Below are 25,540 nucleotides of genomic sequence, written 5' to 3'. Positions count from 1 at the left end.
GCGGTTTTGGAAATCACAACTCTTCCACTGTGCATATTTTTCTGCAATGTGTGGATGGGATTCACTTTGCAGTTACTGTAAAACGCAGGCATGGACCCCCGGCCTAAGTGACTTGAAAGGTTGAGAAATACTGCCCTAGAGGACTTGAATTTGTGATCTTCTGATTGCTTACATAATTCTTGTATTGCAATGTGTTAGGCAGCTTTCACACGGAGTTTACGCTCCGCTCATTCTGACTCTGTAAACACATTCAGAGTGAGCGGAGTAAAACAGAATCCTATTGACTTCAATGGGTTCTGTTTTACGCACGTTATCCATTGAATTCAATGGGAGGCTTTTTAAGCTATTGCTTTCAATGTGATACACGTGTATCACATTGACGGCAATAGCTAAAAAAGCCTCTCATTGAGTTCAATAAGTAGCGCGCGTAAGACCGAAACCATTGAACTCAATGGGATTCTGTTTTACTCCGCTCACTCTGAACGTGTTTACGTGTCAGAATGAACAGAGCGTAAACTCCGTTTGAATGCAGCCTTATACTGCCTGTCATAACCTGACAGGTAGTTTTAGGTCATGCTTTTAGCAGGGCATTTTTAGGAATATACTAAAGACAGACCTGAAAGGCGTCAGGGAAACCTTGCAATCAATTTCACAATGGAGGGAGTCCTCTTCCTCCAATAGTTTAATTTAGCATAGCACGTTTGGCATGTATGGGATCCATGGAGTGCATGTGTGCTTTACACACCATTATCTTTTTATATCTATTTTTACCATGTTTTTTGGGGACACATAAGGCTTGAAAAAAGTATCCTTTTCTGTTAAATAAACAGAATTTTTTTTTTGTTACAAGTAGAAAAATGGTATAAAATTTGAAAAAGAAAATTTGAAATTAGTTTGGTTAGGCCCTAACCCTTAAGGCCCTTAAGTCCCTAACCGTTAGGGAATTTGCAACGCGTGGGAAACCTTGACATTGATTGGCATCCACCCCCTTCATGAATTGTAGGTGTGCGAATGGATGTTTCATTAACCTGCACATTCAATCAACTGTTATTGGGTAAGTGAGGGCTTTTTTTGTGATATGTTTTTTTTTTTTTTTTTTTAAATATAAAAGAGTTGTTTTAATATATATTATTGCACATAAACATATTAACATCTGCTTTTCTATTTCTTCTGATTACAAAGGCTACACATTTATATAGTTTTTAAATAAAAAAAATTACATATGGTTTTATATCAAGCATGGCTTATTTTATGGCTTCACATATTGCCTTCATAAATTGACCAGTAATTTAGCATCATAGAGGCCAAATGCTTTTGTGATCACTAGCTAGGCTCACTGCTGGCAGAGCAGGGCTCCCGGAAGAAGGTGAAGGGCAAAGCTGGCAGCGGAGGAGCTTCTGATAGCACAGTGTGATCATGTTTCAGAAGTTACTTTCACTTCACTGTGATCACCATAAAAAGTTAAAGGTTGGTGATCACAGTTACCATAAGGAAACTAAAAGTTTCTCTTATCAAAGAAGACCTACTACAAAATAACCTCTGCACAAAGAAGTCACAATTTATCACTCTTTTGACATGCCCCCCCCTCTCCCTGCCCCCCCCCCTCGACACCAAAGACCTCAACCGACCCCCTCCTACGCATTCCTGCGCATTCTATTATGCCCCATAATGGCCCCTTCACACAGTATTATTAAATAAATTTGCTATTATTTTCCCAGTAGCTCCTATGTTTGGGGGAGTCACTTCTGGTGTATTTTCCGTCATAAGCTCTAAATCTGGGGTTTACGCTTGCAAAGCTTATACATTCCCTTCCTGTCCCTACTGTTAGGTGGACGATCCTGGGATGTAGAAGACAGGTGGTGGTGTTTGAACTTCATGTAAGAAAATAAAAGAAAACCTACATAGGAAACTATTTGATAGTACTTTCTCAGGAAGGGCAGGTGGTATATTAATGCCATCAACTTACAGTACATTGCAAGTGATGCATCTGGAGGTCTGAACCATTAACTACATTTGTTGTTAATGACCAGATTTGAATAGAAGTAGTGCACACAAAAACATAAGCATACAACTCCACACTCAATAATAAATAATCTACAGTTTTAGGTGAGAATAGGAAAGCCCTTGCCATAAACACAGAAGAACCATGCAATTTTTAAGCAGTAACACAACTGACTTACCGTTGAATTTGTAAAGGCCACGGAGTTGTTGTTGGAGTGGGTAACGTAGAGGTTGGGCTTACTAGCATTGCGCTGTAAATATTAGAAGCAACAACAAGGATACAGAGAAGAATAGGTCCAATAATTGCTCCTTCTAGTCCTAAATAGTATGCACCTCCTGCCACTGCAAGGCCAGTCAAGTAAGGATGTCCTCCTCTGTATTGCAGGAAAAAAGGAAGAGGATTACATTACACAAAGCAAGTTATTTTACTATTCACTGTAGTTCTGTAATCATAATACAGTACCTGTGATATGTATATATTGTATATATGTTCTCCTATCTAGTTATGTTTTAGCTTTTGCATTCATCAACTTAGTTTGGGTTGGTTCAAGTACCAGTAAATCTAACTGAGATGAGGATTTCCTGTGTACAACAGTACACACTGGATCCGGGGTTACCAATTGTCTACAAAAATTACAAAAAGGGGTACCCCCACTAGAAAGGATAAAACGTAACCTTTATTTGTTATGTTTAAATTTTAAAAGCCCCAAACAAAATTTCAGCCCCTATGATATTGACACAGGGCTTATGTGCAAGTGTGTATGTCCACCTTGCCAATTGTATGTTGTAAATTTATATTAATCCCATACAAGCAGAGTGTGTTTTGTTTTAGGATTCACACATCATTGTTTTCAGGAATGTAAATATAAATATGGTAGTACCTCTACCACAATAGACCATTCAGTCATGGGACGGGCGATTATAGTGCTTAAACACTGTTGAATTGTGTCTTATAAGACAATAAGCCCCAATTTGCATTTACAAGTTGTTCTTTGAATAATAACAGTGTGACAACTACAGCTAAATAGATAGCCTGAACACCCTTATTATTTATGGGTATTTGTTACAGGTGCTGCATTACATTCACACACAAGCTAGCTAAATAGCCCAAAGGTTCCTATTGTCTATAGGTACTCCTTGCAGGTACTGCATTACATTCACACAAAAGCACAGCCCACAGTCTAAAGGTTCATTTAGACTAGTAGGTAGTAATACAACTGTGGTTCCTAATTGCAGATTCAGGCTTAAGCTTGTTGTTCACCTAGAGCCTGTGTACTTTCTGCTTGATATCTTTACGGGCCACAGCACATTACATTACATGTGTAGTATATACCAACTACACTTAGTCCCTTGTCATAGTCCCGGGGGGAACAATTTGGGAGGCATAATGACCTGGTATTGAATCTCCTCAATTTTATTTTGACACATAACGTGTTCCTATTTAATGGGCGAGTTTACCATCAGCGGCGGGGCACCGCTATGGGGTGCCCCGCCGCACCTACTTTTGCCAATCTTTACTTGGGATACTGAGAGGAGACATGTGTTTTCGGACAACATGCCGATGCCTGGGCCCAGTACATAGTACTGTGGCTCAGGTTCATCGATGACATCATGTTGGTTTGGTCTGGCACATCTGAGCAATTCACGCAATTTGTCACGGTTTTGAATCAGAACTAACTGAATCTGCGCTTCACAACTTTTTATCATCCAACATGCGTTCCGTTCCTAGATGTTCAAATTACCCTTAGTCCGAATGGTAGTTTTACATCTACTCTCTTTAGAAAACCCACAGCGACTAATGCCCTACTTGAATGGGGAAGTCATCATCCCCTGTCCCTGAAGCGTGGTATCCCCAAGGGACAATTCCTTAGACTGTGGAGGAATTGTAGTAACATCACAGATTTTGACAAGGAAAGTGAGGCTTTAATGGAACGATTTATGATCCGTGGGTATCCATATGCATTATTAAATTCAGCTAGAGAGGGAGCAAGGAGGACTCAGAGAGAGTCACTATTGATACCAAAAAAGAGAATTGAGGAACAGAAGATGATACGCATGATTGGACTGTTTGACAGCTACTCCAGTGAGGTTACAAATATAATCAAAACCCACTGGAGCATTTTGAAACAGGATGCTGATATACGGAATGTTATCCCTGAACATCCTTCCATTACATTTCGGAGGGGTAGAAACCTGGGGGGGACACCCTTGCATAGGACGAATTAGCGGTTTCCCAATGGGTTTCCCAGCTGATTAAACTACTGTCGGATGTTGTGTTTCACTGTTTGTTTGTTTTTGCGTCGTCTGGATAAGATATTATGTTACAGCTGTTTAACCAATTGCAAAAGTTTGGGTTAACTCTGCTACACCTGTATAAAGCAGGGGTGTCAAACTCATTTTCACTGAGGGCCACATCAAACTTATGGTCGTCTTCAATAAGCCATTAGGAACTCTGTGACTGTATAAATGTAGCTTAAGCCAGTTGTAGTTAAATTTCTAGTCCATTGAAGGCAACCATAAGGGCTGGTGTTGACATATTGTTAATGTGAATGTAATATTTGGTCCATAAAGTCAATGACTGTATCTGACGTCTAACAATATGGAAAAACCCAGTTAATTGTTAGGGAGCGTTCACACTACCGTCAGTGTCCGACAGGTAGTGTCCGCTCCTAGTGTCCGCTCAAAATCTGTCACGGACATTAGGAGCGGTCACTAGCTGTGTCCGTGACAGCTGTCATTCATTTCAATGGGCATCGGGTGCGTTGTTTTGCATGCAGGGTTTTTCTGTCCGCTTGAGAAGTCGGACATCTTCACTTGCGGACAGGGAAGGACGGGCACGGAGTGCAAAAGAACGCACCCGATGTCCATTGAAATGAATGACAGGTGTCACGGACACAGCTAGTGTCCGCTCCTAATGTCCGTGACAGATTTTGAGCGGACACTAGGAGCGGACACTACCTGTCGGACACCGACGATAGTGTGAACGCCCCCTTAAAGAGCACTAAGGCCATTATTTTTCTAAAATAGTTTAATGATACAGGCCTTCTGTTTACAAATGGTATTTTACAATTTGGAAAGAATCACATTTTACTTACCCAGAAATATCAGAGTAGATAGCCGTATCAACACAATATGTTGGCAGTAAATGGCACACAAGTAGTAACACAGCTTTACAGCTTTCACCCTGAGAAAACCATAGGTCCAAAACAGCAGGAATAGCAGCCCAATAAGTCCCCAGAAATGGCACAGCTCCAAGAATTGCTGCCAGAGCTTGTACATACAAAGAAAACATATTGTTACACAAAATAACACACAATGAAAATATCAATCAGAAATGTACCATGAGAATACATCTTCTACTAAGATTAAAATGTGTATCAGGTGGAACAACACATTTGGATATTTAAAGGGGCAGTGTATTTAGAGAAAATGAACCCAAAAGATTTTAAATAGAAATACTGACACAGTATATTCTTCACCTTGTTTTATATAGCAAAAAAAGGTACAAAAAGGTTCAGCTCACCCACAGGTTGATATCAGACATCGGCTTTTTAATGGTTAAATTCTTCGGGGTGCACGGCAACACACTATTCCTTGAGTGTAATATCTCCACAGCAAAAACAAATTTCTCCGGCAACTCTCCGATGATAAAATATAACTTTTAATCAGAAAACATCATACAATGACAAAAAATTTGATGTCGATCACAAAATAAAGAAAAAAAAATTGTAGGGGGTTTACAATTTTTTTTTCTTTGTGATCGACATCAAATTTTTTGTCATTTTATGATGTTTTCTGATTAAAAGTTATATTTTATCATCGGAGAGTTGCCGGAGAAATTTGTTTTTACCTTGTTTTATAGGCTGACAAACTCACACTACCGGTAATTTAATGATTCACTTTTATGATTTCCACAAAATATTGCCTAGAAATGCGCACTCAACCATTCACTAGCCACAGTGGTGGCCTGCCTCAGTGTGTGTTCAGACACCCGAAAGTAAAGATCAGCAGGGACCTGACAGATCTTGAATATGAAGAATAAAACTTTTTTCAGATTACCAAAATCTTCACAGTAGAATAGAAAAATTCCTTAAAGTTGGTGCACGGAAAAAACCCTTTTGATTTTTTTTTTCCCGCTATAGAATTCACTGTTTGGTAAAAATATTTTTATATGCTTGTAGACTGGACATTGTCGGACATGGGGATATATAATTTGTTTATTTATCTTTATTTGAATTTTTTATTTCATTTTATTGTTTGTTTATACTTTTAAAAAGGTGGCCTGAACCTGCAATTTTTTTTGCCACATTACCTCCCCCAAAAATAAAAAAGTGTTCAAATATCATAATTCCTGAAGATTTTATTAATAAGGCAACAAAAAAAAACCTGGAAGTGGGAATAAAAAAAAAAGAAAAAAAAAAAAAAAAAAAAAAAAGGTCCTGGTGTCACAATGCGTTGAATAAAGCTATATCAATTTGGTACCTCCATGATCATATAAACCCACAGAATATAGGTAAAACCTGTAAGATAGTGGAGCGATCTTTCAATTCTAATCATGTGTTTGTTTGTTTGTTTTTTTTAAATACAGCTTCCCAGTACAATATACGTAATATTAAATTGGTGCCAGTATAAATTAAAATAAGAGCTATAGAAAGTGTAGAAGTAGCAGTTGCTACCAGGCCCTGGAGGTTGAGCGGGCCCAAAGGCCTCATTACAACATAGTAGGACATCAATATTATACATAGCACATGGTAAGTGGGAGCTCCAATACAAATCTTAGATCAGGGACGGCCCAGGTATCTCTACTCACACCTCTGTGATAAAATAAAAAACTTGGCTTTTAGAAAGTGGTGAGGAAAACATTGAAAACAAAAACATGGAAAACTGCTGTGGCCTTAAAGGGGTTGTCCGAGATAAAATGATAATTTAACACTAAACTAAACACCCTCACCCCATCATACTTACCTGTCCTCATGTCCTGATCTTCTGGCCACAAAATGTCACAGTTCCTTCACTTCTGCCGCCACCTGCACTTCTGCCGCCACCTGCACAACAAAGCCGGAGTGCAGATACTCTGGCTCTATTGTGCAGGCCCCAGGAGAAGTCAAGAGAAGAAGGAGCTGGTACAGAAGAAAGTGATCATAAGGACAGGAAGACAGGTAAGTAAGATGAGGTAGGCTGAGTTAGTTAGTTAGGAAGGGCTAGTAGTGGGCGGGCTAGTTAGGGAAACAGGGAGGTATGTGAGAGAGCAGCTCCAAGCTCCACCCTGATAAACAAATGCAGATAATGCTAATATCTCCCAGAGAAACCCAGAAATTACTCAAAACACTGCTAAAGGTATTTGGATGCATTTATTGACCCATTAATAGCACCAACAGACCTTTTTTTTTTTTTTTAAAGTTTTTTTTTGCCTGAAAAAATCCCTTTAATGGGCTTAAATTACTTTTGATGTTTCAGAAATTGGCTAGATACTAGAAGAATTTTGCCTTGAAGAAAACTTCCTCCACAATTCTGCAATCACACATACAAAAACAGTTTAGAATTGCATTACCAATGCAACACTAATTAAACTTCTTACCTGAAGGTATAAAAACAATGTTTATCCCAAAGACTGTATGAGTAAGCCAAGTATATAATCCATAAAAGCAAGCCATTTTTAGGGACGCATCAAAAACACCCCTAGATTTCAAAAACAAAACATATTAATCATCCCATACATTAAGTACAAAAGTATACATATGTATCTTTTCTGTTTGTCCATTGGCAGCACACAAATGGGTTAATATTCCCTTGTATACAGTTCAAAGAGACAGGATAATAAGCAGTAATTAAGAAAAATCAATTAATTTACCATAGACTGCCTATATAAAGATGGAAAGACCACACTACACTTGTATTTTATTGTAGATTCAGGTAAATAAGAATAGTATAGGTTTGACTCTTCTGAGCCCTTATTTCCATTTTGTATGCCCATGTCACTTTCCTGTGGTATACAATTTACTCTGATGCTCCTCTTGGAGTTACACTGGTCTATGCACCAGCTTAAAGACGTCCTCGGAAGGTATACATATTTGATGTATCACAGCCATGCATTTACAGAAGGAGTAATGGGCACTTCAGCCAGTGAAGGTAAGACAGAGGATTCATGGTAGTTATACCAGGCAGCAGATCCTTCCAAACTGTGTAATATCCAGAGATGCCTTCTACAGGCTAGTATTAGCTGCTTTGCTCTCTGGTGTCAGGTGTTATAGAGCATAATGTGGGTTCATATATTATGTTCTATATTTTACAGGTGATGTCGGTTGTATCTCAGATGGCATTCTCAGAGGATATCTGCTGTGATCAGATTATCTCTGGAATTATACAGCATATGTCTGTATTATCATGTAGTATGTTTAGGATCTGCTGGAGTTAACTGCTTTGGAGTTGATGAAAGGTCCTCTTTAATAAAGAAGCTAAGAAGTTGATCATATCCATTTAGGTAATGGAGAATCAGGAATTCAGTTAACCTATTTACAATGCATGAAATAACAAGTAAGCAAAATAAATTACAAGTAGGCAAGCTTTATATCAATTTATGTAGCTTTTGGGCAGCAATAGTATGGGTGTAATATAGGCAGACTGGTGAAAGGCTGGTGGGGAAGTTTAAATAATTCTATAAATATAACAAATTGATCACAGAGATTTGGAGCCTGTTAGATTCTCTTTCTTCTTTACACCTCCTTTTGGGTGCTATGTTAGACCAGCTCACCTAAAATTTTACAATATATACACTTCTCATATAAAGCTGCAAAAAAGTGTGAGCAGAATGAGCTAAGAATAGTGCAGAGCGGCGAACCTAATCATAAGCTTCAACAGTAGAAAGAATGCAAGTAACAAGCAGGCCCACGTGCAAACACTCATGTGAAAATATCACACACACTAAATTGCACCAAGACACCATGCAATTTAGTAATGTGCAATATTCCCACCCGAGCAAGCAAAAAAATGAGTAGCAGGATACAAGGACATGGGTCATTCAGGAAAAGATCATGCTGTAATGGGAAAGGGCAATTGTTTATGCAAACATGCACATGCTAAATAATTCAATAGTCAACTTGGTACAATGAAACCTCTCCAACACACCAAATATCTGTCTGTCTCAATATCTGTCTCAAAATCAGCTCCAAATTTTGCTTGAAATCTGCCTCCCATACATTTCAATGGGAAGCACAGGAAGGTTTTTTTTCTGATAGCTGATTTTGTCCTGCTTGTATTTCAGGTGGATTCTGCTTCAAACTCTTATTTTAGATGCAGATCTTCAAAATTGGCATCAAAATCAGCTTCCAAAATCTGCTTCAAATACCTGAAGCAGAAATTCCCTGCCTGACAAATTCAGTGTCAAATTCTTTGGTGTGAGCCACCCCTTACCCAAACTACATTTTTTATTTAGTTTTCCATAATATCCACCATGGTCATCTCAAAGAGGAATACATTGTATTACACAAATATAGACAAGCAGAAATTCTATTAACCAGCAGATAAAGTGCAGTCAGAAATTAACTTCAGAATGCACCATTTCTTAGAAAACATGAACTTTCTAAAAAAATATTTGTGATTTTGTCCAAAGGGAAGGAACGACTTACAGTAAAATAACAAAAGAGCCAATACTTACCTGCAAATCTCCCACCACTTCAGTGGTTCCATCGGTCTTTGTTGATTTAGCTGTAGTGATGGCGTGCACTACATATTGGGTATCACCCCATCCATAATGTTATTTTACACACCCGCTGAATGATGTAAAAAAAATAAAAATAATCTAAAATTATAACCAGAATTATAGTTTGTCTGTCAGCCACGAAAAAAGCATTCTAAAAAGTGATCAAGTGGTGTTATGTTCCCAAAAATGGCATAAAAAAAGGCATCAGGTCTTCCTGGAAAAATAAGAAATCGTACAATTCCATTAAAGGGGTTTTCCTATCTCTCTCCCACTTGCCCAGCAAAAAAATCATGCCCTCATACAATAACATTGCCAAAACAATTAAAAAGCTCTAGAGTTTGGTATGCAACGTTGGAAAAATGTTATTAAGTGCTATTGTGTGGATAGGAAGAGTGTCACCATCCACTTTAACTCCTCCCAAGACAACTGGGAAACAATTTTCCGTGAAATTGTGAAGTTGCTGAAGAAATAGAATATAGAGTTCGATTCAGAAAGACAACTGCACGGCCTCACAACACAAAGTGATCAGAGAATTGTCCAGTATATCAGGCATCATTATAAAATCTTTGGACAAAGGGGGCAATGTAGTATAGTGGCCGAGTCGCATGTATGAGAAGGAAGCATTGTTGCAGTTGAGATATACTTTATGTTATAAAAAGCTGATATTTAATCCCCTGCAGAAATAAGTATCTGAATTATCTCTCATTCTATAGGGACAATTGAACAAACAATTGAACGATCAGCAAGAGAACTAGATCATCAATTTCGACAGACGGACTACTATGAAAACTGGATCCAGAGGGGTTAAAGCGGCTCTATCATTTGGAAAAGTCATTTTTAACTAATCACATCCCTGCATAGCGTTTAGAAATGCTAAAGGATTTTATTCATATGCTAATTAGCTTCCAGCCAGCAGAGGAAGTTCACAGCAGCACTGTGTCTCTGCAATTCTTTCCTATCTGTGTGTGCAAACAGGAAGTCATCAGCAGCAGTAGCCTGTGCTGAATACATAAATAGGAAAGAATAGTAAGAGGGTGCACGATGAGACTTCCGGGGTGCACCAAGAGGCTAATTAGCATATGAATTAAAAACAGGCTCATTCAAAAAGCACTGAAGCGATTTACATATAAAAGGTACGTGTGTAATAGCCTTTCTAGAGGCTATGCAAGGATGTGTTCAGTTAAAAATGACTTTTCCCAATGATAGAGCCCCTTTAAGTGGGAGCTTAATTTATGAATCGACGTGACCATCTGAAATCTAAGATTTCAGCTAGGAGTTTGGACTGCCAGGTGAGATTTATTACCACTTTCAATTCCAGATGGTATGAGTTATGTCGCACCCTAAATACATTTTGTGGCATTTTCACATGTGATCGTACCCTAAAGCAACTTGTTGGTGTTAAACCATCTAATACATATAGAAGGTCCAAAAATTGTCAGAATCTAATAATACCATGACATTTTCATGGCAATAAGATAAAAAATCTGTTTGGCACAGAAGGTCTAAAACCCGGTTGTCGCTCATGCCGTAAATGTGTGGCCTGTACTTACATTGAGAGTAAAACTGTATTGTGGAACTTGGACCAGTGTTCTCAGTATAACAATCTTTACTCACTTAATTGTCAGTCTGCAGGTGTGGTCTACTTTGCTACATCTCCTCTGGTGTAATATTGTTGTTAACTTTGTATGCATAATGTATGTTATATGTACACGTTATATGTATGTATATGTGCATGTATGTATATGTTATATGTATTTATTATTATTATTAATTATTATTATTATTTATATAGCACCATTAATTCCATGGTGCTTTACATTTGGGGGTTACATACAATACACAAAATATACAGGTAGATATAATACTAACAATGACCGAATGGCACAGTGGGGTAGAGGGCCCTGCCCGCAAGGGCTTACAATCTATGAGGGAAGAGGGATAGAGACATAAGGAGAGGAGAGACTGTTCAAATGGTGGTGTGGTGATAGTGTTATTGGAGGTTGTAGGCCTTCCTGAATAGGTGAGTCTTCAGGGCCTTCTTGAAGCCTGTGATTGTGGGGGTCAGTCTTATGTGTCTTGGTAAGGAGTTCCAGATTATGGTAGATGCACGGGAGAAATCTTGGAGACGTTTGTGTGAGGAGCGGATGAGAGTAGAGCGGAGTAGGAGGTCATTGGAGAATCTGAGGTTACGTGTGGGCAGATAGCGGGATTAGATCAGAGATATATGGAGGGGACAGGTTGTGCATCGCTTTGTAAATTAACCTTAGTAGCTTGAAGACAATTCGCTGGGCTATGGTTATCCAGTGGAGCAACTGGCAGAGTGGAGCAGCCGATGAAGATTGGGGAGAGAGGTGAATTAAGCGAGCAGCGCAGTTAAGGTGGACTGGAGGGGGGTGAGGGTGTTAGTTGGGAGTCCATGGAGAAGGGTGTTGCAGTAATCTAGGCGGGAGATTATGACGGCCTGGACGAGTATTTTAGTAGTTTCAGGGGTGAGGAAGGAGCGGATTCGGTGGATGTTCTTGAGTTGGAGGTGGCAGGAAGCGTTGAGGGTTTGAACATGTGACTTAAAGGATAGGTCGGGGTTTGTTCCTTGATCATGAAAAAACAGCTGAACGGATTTGGATGAAATTTGGCACATAGATAGTTTGTAACCTCGATTAACACATAGGCTACTTTTTATCCCAGTAAATGACATGGCTTCACGACTGTTATAAATTTATATTCACATACTATATTAAACTGCTTTTGGCAACAGGCTGATAAAGCCAGGTCTGTTATTTCTCTATGTAAACACACAGCTAACCCTGAATCTATTGTGTACACGCATTTGCATATTATTTGATCTGCTCCAGACAGCTGCTGACACACTGGATGGGAAAACACCTTTAATCCAAATTGGCAGTTTGCCAATTTTAAATATGCCCAGAAAAAGAAAATTTAATTTGTCGCAAAATTCTAAAACAATGAGCGCTATGAAGACTTTTCCTCAGTTGGAGCTCACAGGGATCATCTATGCCAACAACACACTCATTATATGGCATCCCAGTGAGCTACTGAGATGCTGGAACAATCACAGGCATGAGGAACAAATTCAGCAGCAGGACAGCTTGAGAAACGCCGGAGCAGGCAAACCATTTACGGCAGCAATTTGCTGAATATAGGCGGATCATCGACGCCAACAACAAGCAGATGAAGTAGCGGGCAGAAGCTAGTATGAAATAACTCCTTTGTAATTATTTCTGTGTCCCACCTTTTTCAACTTTTTTGTTCAGGTTTTCCTTTTTTTTTTTCACACTTTGGCACACACAGCACACTTCACAATTTTCATTCTCACTATTTTGTCATGTTGTTTTGTCTCCATGTGTTAATATATATATATTGTATGTACATATTTTTAATTTCTTTCCTTTGTTTGACTTTGTCATTATATATTATTATTGCCTGCCTTTGGGTTTTTGTATTTATACCATGTATTTTAGTTGATAGAGTCTGTGTTTGCCTCCCAATCGGGAAGGGGCTGCACCCTCTTTGGTGATGCTCATATTGGCTGCATTCTGCCCAGACTTCTTGTGCCAACGATGGTTCTCGCACATGTGCGGTACTGCTTGTCTAATGAAGTTATTGAAAATTCCGTATCTAACTTCTTGTAGTGGCGCTTGCATCACTTCACTGTTTTGGTATTTTATACATCATGCTTCCATCTGTTTATCTCTAGTCATGTGAGTGTATGTTTGACTGCCATTGGCCTTAGTACCATTTATATTTCTGATGTAATATAATCACTCCCCCAGACCAAACCATTCTGACGAAACACATGTCAAAGGGTTGCGTCCATCTTTTTTGTCTGTACGAGGCATTTTTATGCAGTATTTATGCAGTATTTATGTAAATGTTTGTTCCCTGCTCCCTTTCCTTTCTACCTAGCATGTTGGGTATATGCACATTGTGTGTATGTGCTGCATACCCTAGTCTGTATAGTAGATTTTAGAAAACAGGGTTATATCTGAATATGTATTATATCAATCCCTCAAGGGCTCTTTTGAAGGTATTTATTTGGGGTTATCTTTGATATTCCCCTCTTTACTACGCTTCATTTAACTAAGATGTATTTTAACTTTCTGGTTGCTACTGTGAGTGCTCTAGTTTTCACTCGCAGTCCTTGTTTCAGCTGGTTACTAGCCTTTTTGTTAGTAGTGTGTTGTATTCCCGCTTCTCAAAACGATCCATGTAAGACCTCGGGTCCCAAGATAAGGTCTTCCCCATAGGTAGGGGGCAAGCGGGTCTGTGTGCTGAGCTTATGGGGTGCAAAGGAGCTGTAGGAGAAAAGTGCATTTAACTCAGATTCACATGTCAGTGCCGTAACCAGAAGCAACTGTCATTATTTATTAAAGAATCAGTAGCTCTGCTTGGGTTCTCCTCAAACTGCAAGTCATGTGATCAAATGGAGGCCATGAACTGAGCTCCTAATCCTTCAGTAGAGTGGTCAGCAGCCTCTTTTACTGCACTACTCCATCCATCATATATTTTACAAATGGGATTGGCAATAATATAAAATAAACCCAACTATTAGTATACACACGACTCAGCATAGATGAGCAGAAAGGACTAAGCAGACTACCTACCTACTGTGAATGGAGAAAACTGGTTTGCAATGGAGTGAAGACCATTCAAAAACAAAACTATAAAACCTACATCCTTTTGACTCCACTGTTTACCCGCACTTTCAATACAACCAGCAATCAAAACCTTGCTGACATGATTCTGTTGATTGGTCTTAATGACACTTTACAAATCCATCAAAAGCATAACACCTTAGTGGTTGGAACCAAAAATATTTCCCACAAGAGTATAAATGTTGATATTGTGGCAAAACTTTCCATGAAGAATAAGGTAATCTTACAGATACTAAATAAAACAATGGATTGGAAGTTTTACCTTATAGCTTCTTCTACTGACTGTCCAATTATATTGGAAGATGGGCCAGGTTGTGAGAGAGGCGTGAGACTTATAACCCATTTTACTGGCTTGTAGTACTCATCACTGGAGCTCAGAAGATAGAACAACGTTGTAAGAAAAATCACCTACAATAAAATAGCAGAAAACTGTGTAAAGAAAAAGGTAAAATCCAGCGTCCACAGGATGGATGCACATGCATTCACGGATAAATGTAAAATATAGTCTTTATGTCCTATTGATAAAAAGTTACAGCATAACTGGTGGATTGAACTATGTCATGTTGCAGCTAAGCGTTTCAGGACTTATCTCGTCCCTTTCTCATGGACAGAAAACTATACCTTATGCTTCCAAAGAATCAGTTTTACTTAATAATACTGAACATTTATGACATGTTTATAACACACATATATATGAAGAGCTCAACGGAAAAATGGCCTAAGTCCACATTTTGTCATATTTCAAATTATTACCTAGAAAGCTTCTTTGTACCTCGTTCTATGCATTGGGTTTACAAGGTACCTAGGATTAATGACCTAAGTCCATATATTTCAATGCAGAAGAATTTACATTCAATGGAATAATGGCCTAAGTCCAATACAAACTTACTTACTTCACTCTCGTTGGTCATTTTTTCATTGAAATCGTGACTTCCGGTCTGTTGTTTATATTAGTGTAAAAACTTTGTCTTATTGTTTAAAAGGCTCTAAATCGACTTTTGCACATATTTAGCGCCGAAAAGGGAGGCAGGTAATTATTATTCTTCATCGTTTAATAATAGTAGTAATTAATTAATAATATTAAATAAATAATATTTATACATGAAGCTGCAATTTTTTTAATAAATAATACAATTTATGATTAGGATTAACGGTGTTCATTAGCTGATTACATTGGATAGATATATTCCACAATAATGCCAGTTTGCTTTAGGCTAAAACTTTAAATTTCGTTTTTCTCACAATATTGATTTTTGGACTTAGGCCATTTTTCCGTTGAGAGCTCTGCATATATATATATTATATATATATATATATATATATATATATATATATATATATATATATATATATATATATTCATCAAACTGCTGCCGTTGATGGTTTGCCTGCTCCGGCATTTTGATAGCTGTCAAGCTGGCCTGCTGCAGAACTCGTTCCTCGCGCTGTGCCTATGATTGTTCCGGCATCTCAACAGCTCACTGGGACGTCATATAATGAGCGTGTTGTTGGCATTCATGTTCCGCATGCTCCAGTGTTTTGGCAACTCTCAAGCTGGCCTGCCGCTGAACTTGTTTCTTGCACTGTGCCCGTGATTGTTCCGGCATCTCAGCACCTCGCTGGAATGTCATATAATGCATGTGCTGTTAGTGTTGATGATCTGCCTGCTGAGGCATTTCAGTAGCTTTCAAGCTGGCCTGCCACTGAACTCATTCCTCAAGCTGTGCCCGTGATTGTTCTGATAACTCAGCAGCTCGCTAGGACACCATATAATGAGTGTGTTGTTGGCGTCGATGATCTCCCTTAGCTCAGCTTGAAGAGAACTCTGTGACTTCAGGCTACCTTCATAGCTCTCGTTGTTTGCGACAAATTAGATTTTCTTTTTCCAGGCATGTTGAAAATTGGCAAACTGCCAATTTGGATTGTCAGTTTGTCATCAGTGCCTGGAGCAGATCAGATAATATGCAAATGCATGTACACAAACCTCAGAGGGTTAGTATGTGTTTACATAGAGAGATAACAGAGATAACAGACCTGGCTGAGATAAAGCTGCTGCAGGAGAAGTGTAATATACAGTCCTATGAAAAAGTTTGGGCACCCCTATTAATCTTAATCATTTTTAGTTCTAAATATTTTGGTATTTGCAACAGCCATTTCAGTTTGATATATCTAATAACTGATGGACACAGTAATATTTCAGGATTGAAATGAGGTTTATTGTACTAACAGAAAATGCGCAATATGCATTAAACCAAAATTTGACCGGTGCAAAAGTATGGGCACCTCAACAGAAAAGTGACATTAATATTTAGTACATCCTCCTTTTGCAAAGATAACAGCCTCTAGTCGCTTCCTGTAGCTTTTAATCAGTTCCTGGATCCTGGATAAAGGTATTTTGGACAAACAATTCAAGTTCAGTTAAGTTAGATGGTCGCCGAGCATGGACAGCCCGCTTCAAATCATCCCACAGATGTTCAATGATATTCAGGTCTGGGGACTGGGATGGCCATTCCAGAACATTGTAATTGTTCCTCTGCATGAATGCCTGAGGATTTGGAGCGGTGTTTTGGATCATTGTCTTGCTGAAATATCCATCCCCGGCGTAACTTCAACTTCGTCACTGATTCTTGAACATTATTCTCAAGAATCTGCTGATACTGAGTGGAATCCATGCGACCCTCAACTTTAACAAGATTCCCGATGCCGGCATTGGCCACACAGCCCCAAAGCATGATGGAACCTCCACCAAATTTTACAGTGGGTAGCATGTGTTTTTCTTGGAATGCTGTTTCTTTTTGGACGCCATGCATAACGCCTTTTTTTTATAACCAAACAACTCAATTTTTGTTTCCAAAATGAAGCTGCCTTGTCCAAATGTGCTTTTTCATACCTCAGGCAACTCTATTTGTGGCGTACGTGCAGAAACGGCTTCTTTCTCATCACTCTCCCATACAGCTTCTATTTGTGCAAAGTGCGCTGTATAGTTGACCGATGCACAGTGACACCATCTGCAGCAAGATGATGCTGCAGCTCTTTGGAGGTGGTCTGTGGATTGTCCTTGACTGTTCTCACCATTCTTCTTCTCTGCCTTTCTGATATTTTTCTTGGCCTGCCACTTCTGGGCTTAACAAGAACTGTCCCTGTGGTCTTCCATTTCCTTACTATGTTCCTCACAGTGGAAACTGACAGGTTAAATCTCTGAGACAGCTTTTTGTATCCTTCCGCTGAACAACTATGTTGAACAATCTTTGTTTTCAGATCATTTGAGAGTTGTTTTGAGTAGCCCATGATGCCACTCTTCAGAGGAGATTCAAATAGTAGAACAACTTGCAATTGGCCACCTTAAATACCTTTTCTCATGATTGGATACACCTGGCTATGAAGTTCAAAGCTCACTGAGGTTACAAAACCAATTTTGTGCTTCAGTAAGTCAGTAAAAAGTAGTTAGGAGTATTCAAATCAATAAAATGATAAGGGTGCCCATACTTTTGCACCGGTCAAATTTTGGTTTAATGCATATTGCGCATTTTCTGTTAGTACAATAAACCTCATTTCAATCCTGAAATATTACTGTGTCCATCAGTTATTAGATATATCAAACTGAAATGGCTGTTGCAAACACCAAAATATTTAGAACTAAAAATGATAAAGATTAATAGGGGTGCCCAAACTTTTTCATAGGACTGTATATAGTATTATTATTTGTTCCTCAATCACGCAAAAACAGCTGAACGGATTTAAATGAAATTCGGCACATAGATAGATTGTAACCTCGATTAACACATAGGCTACTTTTTATCCCGGTAAATGACATGGTTTCATGACTGTTATGAATTTATGTTCAAATACTATATTACACTTCTCCTGCAGAAGCCTTATCTCAGCCAGGTCTGTTATCTCTCTGTGTAAACACACGCTAACCCACTGTGGTTTGTGTACATTCAGTTGCATATTATCTACTGAGGATTAGATACGCGCGTCTGCACACAGTACCATTGACAGAGGATTTGCTATGCGAGTCTTCACACAGTACCATACGCCGGAGGATTAGATACGCACGTCTTCACAAGTACCACATGACGTAGGATTAGATATGTGCATCTTCACACAATACCACATGCCAGAGGATTAGATACATGCGTCTTCACACAATACCACACACCGGAGGATTAGATACATGTCACTGCACACAATACCACATGATTGAGGATTGTGCGTCTGCACACAGTACCACACTTTTGGAGGATTAGATACATGTCTACAGTTTCCCACGCCGGAGGATTAGATGCGCACGTCTGCACATAGTACCACACACGGGGGATTGGATATATGCGTCTGCACACAGTACCACATGCCAGAGGATTGGATACGCGCATCTGCACACAGTTCCACACACCAGAGGATTAGATACGCGCGTCTGCACACAGTTCCATACGCCAGAGGATTAGATACATGCGTCTGCACACAGTTCTACACGTCATTGGATTAGATTCACGTGTCTGCACACAGTTCCACACACCAGAGGATTAGCTACGTGCATCTTCACAGAGTACCACATGCCAGAGCATATTATATGCACGTCTGCACACAGTACCACATGCCAGAGAATTAGATACGTGTCTTCACATAATACCACACACCAGAGAATAAGATACACGCCACTGCACACAATACCACACTTTTGGAGGATTAGATACATGCCTCTGCACACAGTATCACACGCCAGAGAATTAGATACGCGTCTCAGCACACAGTACCACACGGGGGAGGATTAGATATGCACATCTGCACACAATACCACATGCCAGAGGATTAGATACGCATGTCTGCACACAGTTCCACACGCCGTAGGATTAGACAAGCACCTCTTCACACAATACCACACAGGGGAGGATTAGATACGCTCATCTGCACACAGTACCACACGAACAAGGATTAGATATGCGCACCTGCACACAGTTCCACACGTTGAAGGATTAGATACGGGGGTCTGTACACAGTACCACATGCCGTAGGATTAGATATGCGGATCTGCACACAGTTCCACAAGCCAGGGGATTGGATACGCACAACTGCACACAGTTCCACCCGCCAGAGGATTAGAAACGTACGTCTGCACACAGTTCTACATGCCGTAGGATTAGATACGGGTGTCTGCACACAGTTTCACACGCCGAAGGATTAGATGCGCATGTCATAGTAACACACGCGGGGGATTGGATACATGCGTCTGCACACAGTACCACACGCCGTGGGATTGGATACATGCGTCTGCACACAGTACCGCATGCCAGAGGATTGGATACGTGCATCTGCACACAGTTCCACACACCAGAGGATTCGATACGCACGTCTGCACACAATACCACATTCCGTAGGATTAGATACGTGCGTCTGCACAGTTCCACACGCCAGAGGATTAGATACGCGCGTCTGCACACAGTACCACATACCAGAGAATTAGATACGTGCGTCTGCACACAGTTCTACACGCCATTGGATTAGATACATGTGTCTGCACACAGTTCCACACGCCGTAGGATTAGATACGCTCCTGTTCACTCAATACCACACAGGGGAGGATTAGATATGTGCGTCTGCACACAGTACCACACTTTGAAGGATGAGATACATGCCTCTGCACACAGTGCCACACGGGGAAGGATTAGATATGTGCATCTGCACACAGTACCACACTCCAGAGGATTAGATATGCGCATCTGCACACAGTTCCAAATGCTGAAGGATTAGATACATGTGTCTGCACAAAGTACCACACGGAGAGGATTAGATACGCACATCTTCACACAATACCACACAGGGGAGGATTAGATACGCACATCTGCACACAGTTCAACATGCCGGAGGATTAGATAAGCACGTCTTCACATAGTACCACCACCAGAGGATTAAAAATGCATGTCTACACACAGTACCACATGCCGTAGTATTAGATACGTGCGTCTGCACACAGTACCACACGCCAGGGGATTGGATACATGCGTCTGCACACAGTACCACATGCCAGAGGATTGGATATGTGCATCTCCACACAGTTCCACACAGTAAAGGATTAGATATGCACGTCTGGACACAGTACCACATGCCGTAGGATTAGATACGCGCGTCTGCACACAGTTCCACACACCAGAGGATTAGATACGCGCATCTACACAGAGTACCACACGCATTGGATACATGACTCTTCACACAATACCACACGGGGGAGGATTAGATACACGCCACTGCACACAATACCACACGGGGGAGGATAAGATTTGTGCATCTGCACAAAGTACAACACACCGGGGGGGTTGGATACACGTGTCTGCACACAGTACGACACACCAGAGGATTGGATATGCGCATCTGCACACAGTTCCTCACAGTAAAGGATTAGATATGCATGTCTGGACACAGTGCCACATGCCGTAGGATTAGACACACATATCTGCACACAGTTCCACACACCAGAGGATTAGATACGCGCATCTGCACACAATACCACATGCCGGGTGATTGGATACACACGTCTGTACACCGTACCACACGCCAGAGGATTGGATATGCGCATCTTCACATAGTTCCACACACTAGAGGATTAGATACGCACCTCTGGACACAGTAGCATATGTCGTAGGATTAGATATGCGCGTCTGCACATAGTTCCACACACCAGAGGATTAGATACGCACGTCTACACACAATACCACACGCCGGGGGATTGGATACATGCGTCTGCACACAGTACCACGTGCCAGAGGATTGGATATGCACATCTGCACACAGTTCCACACACCAGAGGATTAGATACGCGCTTCTGCACACATTACCACACACCGGGGTATTGGATACATGAGTCTTCAGACAATATCACACATAGGAGGATTAGATACACACCACTGTACACAATTCCACACGGAGGAGGATAAGATTCGTGCGTCTGCACACAGTACCACACGTGGCAGGATTAGATACATGCCTCTGCACACAGTACTACAAGCCAGAGGATTAGATACGTGCCTCTCCACACAATACCACATGCCTGAGGATTCGATATGCACCACTGCACACAATACCACATAGGTGAGGATTAGATACGTGCGTCTGCATACAGTACTACAGAGGGCAGGATTAGATACATGCCTCTGCTCACAATAACACGCTGTAGAATTAGATACGCGCATCTACATGCAGTTTCACTTTCCGGAGGATTAGATACACGCCTCTTCACACAATACCACACGGGGGAGGATTAGATACGCGCATCTGCACACAGTACAACACCATCAAGGATTAGATACTTGCGTCTACACACAGTACTACATGGGGAAGGATTAGATATGCACATCTACACACAGTACAACACGCCAGAGGATTAGATACGTGCATTTTCACACAAAACCACACACTGGAGGATTAGATACACGCCACTGCACACAATACCACACGGGGGAGGATTAGATATGTGCCTCTGCACACAATATCACATGCCGGAGAATTAGATACGTGCGTCTACACACAGTAGTACATGGGAGAGGATTAGTTACATGCATCTGCACACAGTTCCACATGCTGGAGGATTACATACACGCCTCTTCACACAATACCACACAGGGAGGATTAGATATGTGCCTCTGCACAAAGTTCCACAAGCCGTAGGATTGGATACGTGCCTCAGCACACAGCACCACATGCCGGAGGATTGGATACGTGCCTCAGCACACAGCACCACAAGCCGGAGGATTAGATACACGGCTCTGCACAGAGTACCACACATTAGAGTATTACTCCAGGTTTCCATAGCAACCCAGCCATTTTTTTCATTGCTGTATGTTAGCTTTAAAGAAGCAGGGCGCTGTGGGTGACACTGTTACACAAGGTCACATACACACAGCTTTACTCCAGGTATTCATAACAACTGATTTTTAGGTTTTTCACTGATATCCAAAATGAGATACACATAATCACATGACGCTTATGGACATATACACAAACAAAATACAAAATACACCAGTACAAAACTGGACAATTCTTATGGGGCCACTAAACAAACAAAAAATGTAATATACCCGTGCGAAGCCGGGTCCTCCTGCTAATATATACATACATACATATATATATATATCTATATATATATATCTATATATATATATATATATCCTATTAATATTATAAAGGTGAAAGTTTGTGAGTTTAAATGTTTGTGGGTTTGTGTGTTTGGATGTTTGTTCCTCGATCGTCACAATAGCGCACATACGTTTTTCCCAGGACCCCCACAAAACCCAAACTCACATCACTATCTCTGCAATCTCACACACTTTGGACCATAGCAAGCCACAAAATTCATATTACCCTCTACAGCAGAGGTCAGCAACCCCTGGCACATGTGCCAAGAGTGGCACTCCTGCCATATTTCACTGGCACGCCAGCAACACAAGACCTGCAAGTGTTACATGAAGTCGGAGCGTCCCTTCAATGCTCTGCTAGAGCTGAGGCATAAGGACACTCCCCTTCTCTCACTGCCCTCCAATGAGAGGGGTGCAGGAAATCCAGTGGGTGGAGCTTAATCGCTCAGGTCTCTGCCTGCTTTAGTGATAGCTCCTGCCGTCTGCATCCTGCAAAGGTTCTCCGAGGAGGAGAGGAGAGCTGCTAGCAAAGTGAAAGTAACAAGCACACAGGTCCCTTCCTTTAGTTCTTATTCTCATTAATGTCAGGCATTTGGGGTTATTAGTTTAGTGTTAGTAACTCCATGTGCCTCACATTAATAGGAATAAACCCCATCATGTCCCTCATATTAACCCCTGTGTGCCTCATATAAAGGTTACTAATATGTGAGACATATGGAGGACATGATGGGGTTAATTGCTATTAATAAGAGGCACATGGAGTTACTGAACTGTCATGCACAGGGCCAGACTTTTATCTACAATTGTGGATAAAACTATGGTCCTGTACATTTCAATGGGCCCATACACATAGATCCTGTTTTTGCAGCTGTGTGTCCGGGACAAATTGAGCTGTAAAATATAGAGCAGGTCCTATATTTGTCCTATACCTTTCCTACACCTGTCCGTATTTGCAGCCCTGTCAATTTATTTTTAATCTATAGGTCAGTGAAAACCATATCCATGCCATTTGTGTGCAGGAGGCCTAAGGCTGAAGCACCACGTTGCGTTAACACAGCGTTTTGGTTGCAAATTTTGCTGCGGTTTTATGAGCCAAAGTCTCCGATGTACCGTTTCAACACACCACGAACACGTAACGGTCGATAATGATGTCACCAATCTGCCTTACTGCCCACCTTAGAATTACCCGGCGTCGCTTCACATAAACTAGAACTCAAGATTGGCGGCCCTGTTCTACTCATGCGTAATCTCGATGCACCCCGATTGTGTAATGGCACGAGGCTACGTGTCACACTACTAGGAACAAATATCATTGAAGCCACTATTCTTACAGGAGCAGCTAAAGGTGGCAGTGTGTTAATCCCACGCATTCCAATTATACCAAATCATTTCCCATTTCAATTCAAACGACTACAATTTCCCCTTAAGTTGGCTTTTACAATGACCATTAATAAATCCCAAGGACAAACGCTGAAAGTAGCAGGAATACATTTGGCCACACCAGGCTTGTCATATGGACAACTTTATGTTGCTTGCTCAAGAGTATCCTGTGCCCAATAAATAACAAATTATACATTGTCATATATCGAAGTATATTAACTTGTAATACCTATGTCCGAAACACACTATGTACAGTTTCTCAGAACACCGTATAGCAGCTGAAATACAAATTACATTCAACACAAAAGTCTCACGTATTCTCAGAATTACAGCAAAAACAAGATAGAAAGTTACATTTCATATCCCATACCTTTTACACACTACTAAAACCTTACCCGCGCCTGTATTTACCCACTTCTACAATCACCACAGACGAAGTCGCGGGTACCAGCTAGTATATATATATTGTCAGGGTCTGGGGTTGCTAGGTGGGGTGGCATAGACACACAGGTGCAGATTCTTTTAGTCCAAAACAAAGGTAGAGTTTATTTTCACTCAAAAAGGTAGTGCAGCAACAAAAGGAAACAATACAAAAATAAATTCCTGCCCGGCTAGGCTCTAACTAAACATAAGAATAGGTTACCTCACCTAGGATAACATAAATCAAAAGTCAGTAGAATCACTCAGGACACAGCTCCAAAAATAGGACTTCTTTCTTTGGCTCTCCAGCCCAGCTCTGTCAAAGTGTTGCTTCTGGAGCTGACTTCTTAAGCCTCCTTGACGAGGAGACTTTCTGCAGATGAGTTGCTGCCGGAACATCCCCAAAGTGTGGACTGGAGGGGGGTTGAATGACAGGTCCCACTACCAATCCTACCAGTCATTCCTAAAAATCCAGCCCAGTACTGAGCATTTACCAAAATGCTCAGCAGACGAAAGTTGTCTGCTAAGAACAAACATTCCTTCTAGAGTTTTCTCATCTCACCCACCTTAGTAGTCTGGGTGAGATGTACACCCCCTCCATTACCTGACCAGCCTTCGGCTTACAATATATACACAAAACATATATATGACCGCACCGGTCTAGGCATAGGGTGCTCAATGAGAAAAGGATTTGTCCTTTTCAATATAACTCCAAAAAAGCAGGCGGCACACCAAAAATTGAACCGAAACGTCGCAGTATGAGGCAATAAACCACCTTCACTTTTTTCACAATTTTTGGTGTGCCGCCTGCTTTTTTTGAGATATATATATATATATATATATATATATATATATAGAATTTAATATGTGTATATAGATGTTTATGATATGTGTATATATATATATATATATATATATATATTTAATATGTGTATATAGAAAACATCTGTCACTTGGTAGACGCGATGCCAGTATGATAAGCACTGGATCGGCACACTGTGACTGAAGTACATGCAGACGCAATGAATGAGTTATGAACTAAAGCACATTGTTTCTCTCTACAATTGGCCCTACACTGGAGATGGGGTACTGCCATGCAGCTTGAAGAGATGTTCCAGGAAGTTTAGTGCTGTACATTGTGTTTTTTAACACACACACACTCTCTCTCTCTCTCTCTCTCTCTCTCTCTATTATATATATATATATATATATATATATATATATATATATATACATAC

The 25,540-nt window shown here is 40.4% G+C and overlaps 1 protein-coding gene across 2 annotated transcripts in view; it reads right to left on the bottom strand.

Annotated features, from left to right (window-relative positions):
* TMEM245 (transmembrane protein 245) overlaps positions 1–25,540 on the bottom strand; it is a 93,691-nt gene that overhangs the window by 4,977 nt on the left and 63,174 nt on the right. For both annotated transcript variants that reach the window (XM_075270997.1, XM_075270998.1), the window contains 4 exons: positions 14,636–14,781; positions 7,580–7,680; positions 5,097–5,271; positions 2,181–2,375 (listed from right to left, as the gene is read on the bottom strand). In XM_075270997.1, the coding sequence (XP_075127098.1) occupies positions 2,181–2,375; positions 5,097–5,271; positions 7,580–7,680; positions 14,636–14,781 (617 nt within the window). The remainder of the gene's footprint in view (positions 1–2,180; positions 2,376–5,096; positions 5,272–7,579; positions 7,681–14,635; positions 14,782–25,540) is intronic.

Source organism: Leptodactylus fuscus, chromosome 4 (assembly GCF_031893055.1).
Source record: "Leptodactylus fuscus isolate aLepFus1 chromosome 4, aLepFus1.hap2, whole genome shotgun sequence".
In the NCBI taxonomy this organism is placed as follows: domain Eukaryota; kingdom Metazoa; phylum Chordata; class Amphibia; order Anura; family Leptodactylidae; genus Leptodactylus; species Leptodactylus fuscus.
Note: the sequence above shows the minus strand (reverse complement) of the source record. Positions and strands in the feature narration are given on the sequence as shown.